An 11,873-nucleotide genomic window follows, 5' to 3' on the forward strand; every position below is an offset into this window, starting at 1 on the left:
GGCTCTGTACAGTCCTGTCTGTAGGGTGAGTGAGCTTCTCCTCTTCTGGGATGTTCAGCCCCTAGGTTTGTCTGTCCTACACTGAAGAGGGTCCCCCGTGGAGAGTCGGCCAAGTCCCAACAAACACACCAATATGGCTACATGCCATGCTCACTTTATTAAACAAAGAGGTCATATTTATAACTTAAACCAACCGCTCACCCGACTTTACACACAGGTGATTGGATAAAAATCTCTGGCCACGTGGGTGTCCGTGTCACTGACTGGTGAGCATGCTGCAGGCGCCTGATCAGAGTGTGCCGATGAGAGTGTGCTGATTTCGTGGTTCCCAGGACTTGCTCTGCACCTGGCTTCTTGTTTGTGCATAGCTTGTTTTCTTTCTCACACTGCTTGTTCCCAGGACAATTTAAAGTTGCTCTGCAGCTTCAACTAACAGGCCTGGGTTGTCCAACCCGGACAATGGTAACATATGTCCTCGGTCCTTTAAAAATCCCTCTACACTACACCACATATTGATCAGAGAAGAGAAAGGGAGAGTGCTTGTCATGCTTTAAACCAATAATTCCTTATCTCTTGTGTCTCCACAGCACAGAGTCCCACTGCAGCAGACCCCTTGCAGCAAGCCTATGCTGGAGTGCAGCAGTACGCAGGTTGTTAGTATTAACACATTCTCCCAATAAACCTTTCTTTAATCTCTGAACACACCTGAGGGGGCTGGGGGAAGGGAGGTGTTTGCTGATACAAGGCAAGCTGGGGTGTGTGTGTCACAGACTCTCAAATTAAATTTGAACTTCTTGTGAAAACAAATATAAAGCCCAAGGTCTTTTCTCCTAAAGGAGGCAATGTCCTTCCTTTCCCCTGGAAAGGCTCCCACTGACCTATACCTCTGTGCATCTTCATTGGCAGGACCAGGTCTGGTCTGCTTAGCACAGCACACAAATGCAAAATCAGGTCACTGATTTGGGGGCCACTTTCTGTAACAGGTCTTAGTGCTGCAGTGAGGATGGAAGATGGGCAACCAGATCCTGTCAGGATATGGTATGTTTGCACATATCCATTTTAGTATGTAGTCTACACTGGCTATACCCAGCTAGTTAGTTTGAGGCTTGCTTAGGAGCTACACAGACATACTCCTGGCTTTCCAGCAGATTTCTCCGCAGTTCCCAATGGATCAGCTTCTGCTTGTGTTGCCCTGTATGCTGAGCAGGTCCTTTGTAGTTGATGGAGTGACATCAGCCAAAGTGACCTAATGCAGACTGTGACCTGCTGTGTTCAACCTCCATTCACAGGGTATCCATAGCCAACTTTGCAAGGAAGGTGCCACCCCCAAAGTCATTATTTCCTGTGGTAACTGAAGCAATCATGGGTTCCCACTGAGGAGTGGCTATTATCTCATGTCAGCACTATATCTGGAAAGTTTACTTAATTCTCCATGTAGGGCTTCATTTTCTGGTGTTTTAGTTATCGTCATTTATCGCTTGTGAGGTTTGATAGATGGGAAAGAGCTCAAGCCTTTGAGCTGTTAATTAATCCCTCTGCACACACATAGCCCTTATCCTCTGCTCTCTGGGCTTGCAGGTGACCTGTATTCTATATTTTTAGCAGCAAGACACATTATCTATCATCTGTGGTACTGAATGGCTCCCCTTGTCTGCTTGGTGGGGGAACTGAGGTGGGGAAAACTGTTTAATTGCCACACACTGTTTCCACTGTCTTTGTGTGAGAGAAAGAAAGTCTCTGTGGACATGAAAGAAAAATGTATATCCGAGACTGTATGTGCAACTGTGCCTATACAGTGTGTGGGCATACAAAGGTTAGAGTAAGGGAGGAAACACATGTGATCTCTTTTAATGAGCATGTGAATTAATCAGGGTGCAAGAGCGATTACACAGGGAAACATGCACTCTGTGTGTGGCTGTCAGCATGGGTGTTGACATGCTGAGCTTATGAATCAATGTGTTTGTAGTGCAATCTGGGATGTTTACACATTTCTGCTGGGGAGATCTCAGTGGAGATCCCCATTTACACTGCATGGCTGTCCCTGGTGTTACTGCTGACAAAGCCAAAAGGAGGGTGGGTGCTCAGGGTGGTACCTCCTCAATAATCACTGTGGTTCATCTGCCACACCTCATGCTGCATGAGATGGCTCTTCACAGAGGCAAAATGCAGGGGTAGCCCACTTCTAGCTTGGTATCATGGTTTGGAGTGAAAGCTCCTTGCTTCCCAGCACTGAAATATGTCCCTCTTTCTTCTTTCCCTTTCTGTCTCCCTTGTAGCTGCTTATCCTGCTGCTTATGGCCAGATTAGCCAAGCGTTCCCACAGCCACCTCCCATGATACCACAGCAACAGAGAGAAGGTGAGTAAATGGGCTGTCCTCCTTTCTGCCACCAGCACACCATTCTCATCACATTGTTCCCCTCATCATATATCTACAGAGTATTCATTAAACACCCAATTGCTTTGAATTCATGGTCCACTGAGTCTTTTCTCAATTTCCATATGTGACACAGCATCATTGGCATTAACAGTAATGTGAGGGAACATCCTTATAGGGAATCGCTGCTGAGATCTCCTCAGTCCCCAGGGAGGGGAGAATGCTGATGTGCATGGGCCATGGAAAGACCTGTTAGGCAATAATGTCCAGTGGTGGTGGTGTGGTGGTGTCTGTGTTAGAGACAAGCAACAAGAATGCAGATGAAAATGCTATTGCATTGGAATAAAGGACTTAATAGGAAATGAAGCACTGGTGGCCCTTCATTAAAAGCCAGTAACATGATTTCAGATACCTGCTATTTAGAGAATGAGGATCAACTATTTAGAGGAGCTGATCTAGTCCTTTCAGCCTTCAGTGATAATCTTGAAGAAGAAATTAGAGCACAATATCTATATCAGGATGAGATTAATCATATAATAAAAGTACCTATTTCTTTACATTGACTATGAGAGCAGTCAAGTTATCTAGTCTTCAGGACAGGATGGCTGCACTGGAGATTTGAAAAGTAAGGAGAGGTGAATCTCCTACTATTGCATGTAAATGTTCTGTGAGGTATTCATGCCATGCTTTGCATAAAAAAAACTTGCCTGAATGAAGAGTCCTGTATGTTCCCTTTACAGTCAGTGGGGAGCATTGGGATCCTAAGAGGCAACTTAGTCACAACCGTCATCCAGGGAGTCCACTGCTCTCTCTTGACAAGAGGAGACTGCTTGCCTAAGTGAGGAATTTAAGTCAGATGCTTCAGCTTAGTGTAGAGACCCTCATTTAAAATAATTACATTTCAACTTTTCTCTATTAGATCACTAATTCAGATATATTCTATGCTATATGTGTTATACATAATGACATTTAATATTTTCATATAATGTAACAGTCAGAATGAATTGAATCAAGATTACACTGTCAAACTAAAACATTTTGATGACCTAGAACTAACTCTGGGGAGGGAAATCTCATATTGTAAGAAAATTAGAAATGTTGGCATTCCATTCTAATTTGGAACTAATTTTTTTACCGATGTCAGAACTTCCTGGGGAACACAACTTTCAGCTCCTGATTAGCTCTTGTACATGTCCCTGCTGTGAGAACAGATGCACAGATCTAATATATCATTACAGAGATGTTCCCCCATGCTGAAGGAATTTGCTTTTTATTACTTACTGTGACTAGATTAAGCACAGGACAAAACGGCAATCAGATCATTGCTCAGCATAGCATTGTGTCAGAAACAATCAGAAGCGAGGGATAGCTGTTGTGCTCAGTTTGAATACCCACTGCTCAAAGACCCCTGTGTTTGCAAGGCACCATGTGTCTCTGTGGGTTGAGGTTGTCACCCAGTGGACAAGTTATCTCATAACTCCTTGCTCCTTCCTGTAAGCAGCTGGTATTGAGGATGGTTGGGGCCAGATAAAAGAGATGAACCACCAGTCCAATGCAGGATGCTATTCCCAGTGTCCTCCATTTTCCTGCAGCGTTTAGATGCTGTGGCTTTCTCTCCTGCTTACTAGAAGGAGAATCTGTAAGGCACAACACTCCTTTTTAGAAGAGGGTGAAGACCTTTAAGCATCTGTAATTTTTAACAGGAAAATGCAGAAAGAGGAAATTCTAATAATAATGCTCAGTGCTGAGAAGAGCACTTTGTGTTTCCAAGGATATGACAAATGTTGATTCATTAATGAACCTGCTCACAACAATAACATCAATGATTACATTGTTAATAACAATGCTAACTCTCCGCTCCCAGATCCCGGTTGGATAACAAGCCCAGAGCCACTTGGCTGCTGCAGTGTTCCTGTAGAGATTAGTCATTACTTCCACATGAGTGCTGAGGCTACTGGCAGCTGACAGAGTGCATGGGGTGGAACAGATCCAAAACAATCAAAGCTAGAGATGAAGTCTTGATTCAGCCTATGTCAACTAGGCAAAACTTGGGGATAATTAAAATTTGTATAGTATTACTCATCTTGACATACTTTCTGAAACTCAAAGTACACTTAGATATTAAAATGAAGTGTAGGCTTGTGACTCTCATCTGCCCTGTGCTCGAACATGCTGGGGATGGAATAGCTAGCAGATGCAGAAGAGGCAATGAAATTCCAGGCTCTGAGTATTTGCTGTAGAGGTGAAGTGTGCAATTGACCAGGGCTGCAGGCTAACTTCCTACAGCCTTACGGGATAGCTCATTTTTAATTACTGTCACAAGAGCAGTCCTTACGACAGTGATTCACAGTATTGGGGATGCAATGCTAGCTAGCTGATGTCAGCTCAGGTACATGGCATTTACTTGCGTTGATAGTGGACACCCAGAGATATGTTGGGTCTGCTGCTGTCCCCATGATAACAATGAGCAGGAGGGTAAGGAGCATGGGCAGAGCCATGGCTTAGCAGCTTGGGTCCAAACAAGCCAAATCAACTTAGACACACTACAGAATTTTCTACCATGTACTCCCATGCCCTCAGTCCTGGTTTTTTTCCATTATCAAACACAGTTTGCCTGTAATATATAAACCATTCATAAACTGTGCATTCCTTACAAATTTTCCTGTCATCCAAATCAAGGCTATCTGTGCTTCTACTGTATTAATGAATAGAAATATCTATAACAAAGTCAGAAAACCAAGAGCCACAATACATGTCAGGGTAGGAATGAACCTTGATACTTTTTTTATAAGTGTTCTAATGGCTAGATTTTGAGCTGACTTACAGCTCTTTCGAAAACTAAAGTGTGCAGTAAATAATTTTAGTATTGTATTTGGCCCTGAACTGCAAAGTATACTGCGCTCCAATAATCCATTAACTCAGTCCAAAACAAGACCTTTCTCTCCAAGAAGACAGTTGGAGTTTTCACTAAGGTTTTGCCATACCAGCTCTGGTCTTCCTCTTGCTACACTGATCCTGACTGAGTTCATTAAAAGTCATTGCATGTGTGCACTAAGTCAGCTCTTCATAGTATTCTGAGCTGAACAACTAACAACTCATGTGTTTGGTTTCTTAAAAATATACACATATATACAGAGTTGGCCATACATATAGTCTTCCATGGAGTGCCCAGATTAACTTGACTCAGGCAAAAAAACCACCCTACACCTCAAGGTATAAGGGCTGAGACAGAGAGCGCTTGTTTTGTGACTTCTTTACCAAGGACTCCAATAGATAACCTACAGCTGGGTGGATTTAACAAGAACCTGCTTTTTAAATTCTAATAGCAGAACTTTCATATATGATAATAGTAAAATAATAATAATAAAAAAATCAAACTACCCCAGATTGTTTCTCAATAGCAGGTGGAGTTTTTAGCATCATAAATTAGCAAAATCCCTCTGTATTTGGGAACAGAGTGAGTTTGGCCTTGAATGTTGAGTTGGTATCAGAAGCCACAGCATGGGTTTCCTAGACACATTTCACAGCTGAACTGAGCTTTGAGGATGGTCTCTGCTTTTTCACATCTTCCCTGGTCTCTTCCTTTTGGTCTCCAAGCATTGAGAGACAAAGCTGACTTCAAGGTGAACTAAGGGTTGTTCTCTCCTTGAGCACAATCTCTAAATCTGGTGTAGATAAAGTTGTATGCCTCCTGGTCTGCCTTATGCCTTAGTAAGAGCTTCTCAGCACACACAGGCAGAATCCCTAGTCATGCACAAGACATCCAAGACCCCAAGAAATGCAGATGCTATTTTTGAAAGAATTTGCAAATTTTACAGAGCAAACTGCTGGCTCAGGTGATATCAGTGGGGATTTTTGCCACTAACAGCAGCAAAGCCAAAATTTTACCTATTCTATTATAGTATGGATCTGAAAACCCACAGCAGTAGTGCTCTGGGGCACATTCAGCTGAAGGAATGAATTTTTCCCGATATACTGGACCATGGTCTTCTCCTGGAAGAAGTTTTCTCAGCTCTAACAGATACCTAAGGGGTATGTGTGTGTATGTGTCAGTGTTTAATGCTTTCAGACTTTCATATGTATTTATCATGTCCATAACTCCACATTGTGTGGAGCTTAACTACAGCAAGGATTGGATTGGAGAAGGGATAGTGGCTCAGTGAGGAGACTAGGAAGAGGCAGACAGGAGGTGGGGAGGGGGAGATTGAAAAGCTTGGCATGAAATAGGGGAGCATGATTGTGGGCCACTGAGGTTCAAAAGCAATTTAGCTAAGCAGATGACCAGGTGCCTAATTAGTTAATTATTCCACCTTAGCACTATCCCCCCATTTTGAATAAACACTGTTACCATCTTCATGACCTCTAGGAAACGCACAAGATGCAAAAAGGATCAGCTGTTCCTTCATGACAGTCTTTTCAGCAAATTAGCAGGGAGAATTGTGCTTAGCAAATATTCATTAGGGCTTCATTTTCCATTAATCCAAAAGGAAGTGTGGAGAGCCTATGACTTCAGTCATGCTGAGGCGCAGGAATTTTAATGAGCTTTAAATGGGCATCTGTCAGTATCCTGACTTTGCTGTACTTCTGACAGCCAGGAGAGGATTAGTATTTGTTGCAATTTAGTTACAGCAGTCAGGAAATAATGCAACACAAGATAGTAAGCAGCAAAACGCTTTACCATTGGTCAAACTCTACTGTCCACATTGTTTCTCCATCCTCCAGAGGCCAGATCATACTGCTCCTTGTCTCTACTTCATCCAGGTCCCCCCGCACCCCACTTTTCAGAGCTATTTAACCACTTTGCTGTAGAATCACAGCTGCATATTATCAATGTCAATCAACCCACTGTCTTCATTCCCCTATAATTCCCCCTTTTTGTTTTTTTCAAAAGGTTGCTTCTATTTTACAAACATTTGACACGTGATGGGGTTGCGATTGCAGAAAGGCTGCAATGCCCACTTGCAATCTTCATTGGCAATTAAATGCAGCAAAGCAGCACGCCTTTTTTGTTTCTTCAGGTTTATGTACCCTTTCTCCAGCTTCTGTGATTGGCTATCCTTACAGCTAGCATGCTCAGCAACAACTATTGATTGGCTAAGATGCATGGGTTTCATGTTCTCTGCCAGCAGCTGACATGTCACCCCATATCCAGCTCTAGCCTTGCTTCATATCCCGTTTTCTCTCTCTCTTCCTTCTTGTCAGAGTTCACTCAGTCAAGGTTGCGGCTCGCTCTCTTTAAAGACACAGCTCTATCCCATCATTAAAGCCTGAGATGCCAGCAGCCCAGTCTAATCCCTCATTTCCCCCTTTTTGTTTTTCAACCAAAAAGGCCATGTTTATCATCCATTGCAGGGCCCTTTGCAAACAACAAAACAAACATGGTATCATGAACAAGATGACACAGATTACAAACAGTCCCATGAGTCACAACTCAATCCCATGAACCAAGACCCTTACCCCAAGTGACTTAACCAATCATCTAGAAACCCATGACACTATGTTCTGTGAAGGCGCTAACAAACTTAATTTGCCTATGGTATATGGTCCTCCCACTTTCCTGCTGGGTAGCCCTGGCCAAGCCCTATCTCCACAAAATAGAAATAAACTTTTTGGTAATTACCTAGGCAGGGCCACATCTGGGGCAGGTTGTGTATGATTACACCCTACAGATGCACACCAGTTTGATTCATTTCTCCACAAAGGACTGTCAGGTGTGACATTTTTCACTCCCACCCCATTGTTCCAATGAATTTCTGCTGTAGGTGTGAAGTTAAAAAACACACAGAATTCCACCCCTAAAGTCCCTAAAATATCAAGCTCTTGAGGTTCCAGAGGACTGACTGACAGACAAACTATCATCCTTGACATCCCACCACTGGGTGCAGTCTGTCATTTTTTACACTTGTTCTATCCCAATACTGACAATTTTTCTGTTATCCACTGATTCTCTGACCTGTTTGAGGGACCCACCCTTCCCACACTGCTTTTCTAAACTCTTTAACAGCCTCATATTGCACAGACTGCCACTCTCGAGGTTGATTTGGCTGATAAAATACCAGTCATGCCATCACAACCCCCAAAGCCCCTCGCTTAAGCGCTTCCCACTTGCATTCCTGCCACTGATCCCCCAGACCCCCTTTAATCCTCCCCAAAAATACAATCAAGTCATGGGGGGGGGGGGGGGGGGGGGGAGGACGAGGACAGGACAGTGTGGTTCCTTTTCCAGATCTATAGGACCTGGATCAAAAGGTTTATCAGTGCCAATGAAATCATTGCCTGAGTTATCCTGTTTCCACACTTGGTCCTGTGCAACATCCACAAGATGAACCTCCTTCAAGCTGCTGTCCCCCATGGATTCTTCCGAGGTCTCCTTGATGGAGGATACAATCAAATATGTACACAGTTCCCATGGGAAGCCAAAAATCCCTCCACTTATAGCAGGTAGAGCTATGGAGCAATGATTGTATGTTTCAGCTAGTTGTAGACTTTTCTTCACCATCTTTCTTAACAAGAACACACACTTCTCTGCTTCATCTTTCCTCCACCAACAGCATAAATTATGTTCTTGCAGGGGAGCTTCCCAGGGCCCACGATAACAGCACATCCAGGCTGCAAACTCCCATTCTTCCTCACCAGCTCATCACACTCCTGTTGCAGTTCTGGACCAGCCACTTTTAATAGCGCATCAGCAAGGCCACCGATGTTTTTAAAGTCCTCATTAGATGCATTTACCACAACATCAACAGGATAAGTGCACAAGTCAGCTTTATAAACAGCTATTACAATTCTATCTGTGGTCACTTGACTATAGGTCTTGCCTGTATTACTATTTTCTCACTGTTCTTCCAGCTGTTCTGACTACTCTTCCAGCCTGATTAGACCCTTAAAATCTTGTTTTGCACTAGCAGCAAAAAAATAAATAATAAATTTTCACTCTTTGAAATACGACTCAGCTCTCTAATTACCATACAGTTATGAATGCAGGCCAGACAGAATTTGCTCAACTAAGGTGACTCCCTTCAGCACTTCTCAGCTCACTCAAGGATATAACACTATGTTTTTTCTATATGCTGAAGTCAACTTTCACAACTTTATTCTGTAAATTACCCCAAACATTGGCCTTCTTTTTCTCAAAAAGAAGATTATGACCACCATGGGCTTTCCTCCAATGACCTTTTGTACTTGCATGTTTTCATCTACAAAGTTAAAGTTCTTTAAAGGCTTTTGCTACTGCTTGAAAACACATGCAAACCCATAACAATTAGTCCCCAATAGCTCACCTCTTCTAATGTCTGTTACACGATTCAGATTGCAGGCTCTCCCTACCTGTCTCAGCTACATTGGGCAGCACTGTCACCACTCATTACCTGAAGTCTCATATAAACTCCAAATGCCCAAATCAGTTTGCCTCACACAGAGCACCAATTGTTGCAATTGAGGTACAGTAGCCACAAAATAATGCAACACAAATAAAACAGTAAGCAGCAAAAAGGCTTTACCATTGGTCAAAATATACTGTCTATGCTGTTTCTTTAGCCTCCAAAATCCAGACTACACTACTACTTGCCTCTCCTTTGCCTGTTTTTTTTTTTCTCCCACACTCCTCAGAGCTATTTAACCACTTTGCTGTAGGAGCACAGCTGCATATTATCAATGTCAATCAACCCACTGTCTTCGTTCCCCTACGAGTAATGGCTAATAAAAGGTGGGAACATCTAGGTGATCTCCTTTCCCTAACAGGAAAGGCAAAGTTGTAATTATTTGCTGTGTTATAGCATTGTAATTATGCCCTTATGAAGAAAATGGGAGTATTTAAAAAAAGCTTTTCCTCCCCCACATTATGCCCTAGCCATAAATGGGGAAGGTTGGCTGACTCAGGTCACAGGATTGTAGGCCCATGGGCTGGGGAGGGGGAACCCTCCTCCCTCTGTCCTCTTACCGTTGTGGTAAGGAGCACACACTATTTCCCCTTCATCTACTCCCACCACCAAGCAATCCAGAGCTGGATTTACCTGTCAAGGTCAGTACAGAGCTGGGCAGCAGCTGGAAGTACCTTTGGAAACAACTCCACAAAGAAAACAACCCAAAACTTGCTTCATCAAACTATACAGTTTTCTGGTACTGAACACTGCAAGTGGTTTAAATGTTTGGGTTTTTTTTTCAGTAAAAGCACTTGGACACACCTGGTCTCTTGACTTTTGCTCAATTACAGCATGCTTAAAAAAAAAAAAAAGTCACATTGAAACATTACATTCTAGTCTGCTTGACCAGAGGCAGATTCTCCCTCTTCCACCCCAAAATGGAATTTCAACAGAACATTTTATGAGTGTTTAACAAAACTACATATTCCAACTAAAGACTCCTCTCTGGATATCCTTCCAAGCACTCAAGTCTATATGAATATATGTTACAGCACTGAGGCAAAAAAGGCAATTCCTTTTGTAAAGTATTTTGAATATAAATCCAACTGTAATCTCTTTTAAAGAACCCTCTAGGATGGGACATGGCCAAACTGTCCAGATTTGGGGAAGCTTTTGGCTGAGTTGGGCGGGCTGAATGAAAAATTCTACAGAACAAAAAAAGCTCATAGGTCTGTGCATCTTTTTCTACTTGTTATCACAGTCCTGTCAGACACAAGAAGGATAATGAAACTTCTGCATGCAGACACTGAGAAGAGGCAAGGATTAGTGGAGGGGAGGGCACCCAGAACTCTACAGATTAAATGAGATTATGAGGAGCAAACAAAAACTATGAACCACATATTTCATTCTTTTTGTTCTTATTCCTCCATTCTGTCTTTCCATAACCACATGTGCTACTGCATTCCTCTGCTTCTAGATTTTATCCTAGTGTCTGTCCTGGGAAGATTAAAGAAGTCAGCATAGCTTTTAGGTGACTTTCTGATTTCCTGGTTTTCCGATTTGTCCATTCCTCTGAGAGTCTACAGACTGCTTCCTAGAGGTGGCCCCCTCACCAGTCAGAGGGGATGCCAAAGTAAAGCTCCACCATATGCTTTCTCATATCCTATTTCTCTGTATTCATGGGTCTTATTTTTATCCTGATAGGACCAGAGGGCTGTAACCTGTTTATCTACCATCTGCCCCAGGAATTTGGGGATGCTGAGCTGATGCAGATGTTCCTGCCTTTCGGTAATGTCATCTCCTCGAAAGTGTTTGTGGATCGGGCGACAAACCAAAGTAAATGCTTTGGTGGGTAAAGATAACAAAACAATTAGATTCATCCAGGAAAGGGCTTTCTCTGAATACCTTTCAAACTGCTTGCTTTCTGCTTAAGCTTTATGATTTCTCTTAATTTACTCCTGTCAATACTTCCCTCTTTGTTTCCTAATTGTCTCATGTTCAGAATGTGTGCGCTGCTTAGAGATGAAGGTTTAGCATCTCACCAGCACTGGGTTGCTGCAGCTGCTGGTGGTGGGGTGGAAAATATCTCCCCTTAGAAGGGGAGGCGGGGAGGGTACAGACAAGATTAAAGCACCTG

At 42.9% G+C, this 11,873-nt stretch overlaps 1 protein-coding gene across 1 annotated transcript in view; it reads left to right on the forward strand.

Annotated features, from left to right (window-relative positions):
* Positions 1-11,592, forward strand: part of LOC119140719 (CUGBP Elav-like family member 4) — a 746,613-nt gene extending 735,021 nt beyond the window's left edge. The window contains exons 11-14 of the mRNA XM_037372253.1: positions 588-650; positions 907-912; positions 2,277-2,357; positions 11,441-11,592. Coding sequence (XP_037228150.1) covers positions 588-650; positions 907-912; positions 2,277-2,357; positions 11,441-11,592 — 302 coding nt within the window. The remainder of the gene's footprint in view (positions 1-587; positions 651-906; positions 913-2,276; positions 2,358-11,440) is intronic.
* The last annotated feature ends 281 nt before the right edge of the window (positions 11,593-11,873 follow it).

This window comes from Falco rusticolus, chromosome W (genome assembly GCF_015220075.1).
Source record: "Falco rusticolus isolate bFalRus1 chromosome W, bFalRus1.pri, whole genome shotgun sequence".
NCBI classification, from domain to species: Eukaryota; Metazoa; Chordata; class Aves; order Falconiformes; family Falconidae; genus Falco; species Falco rusticolus.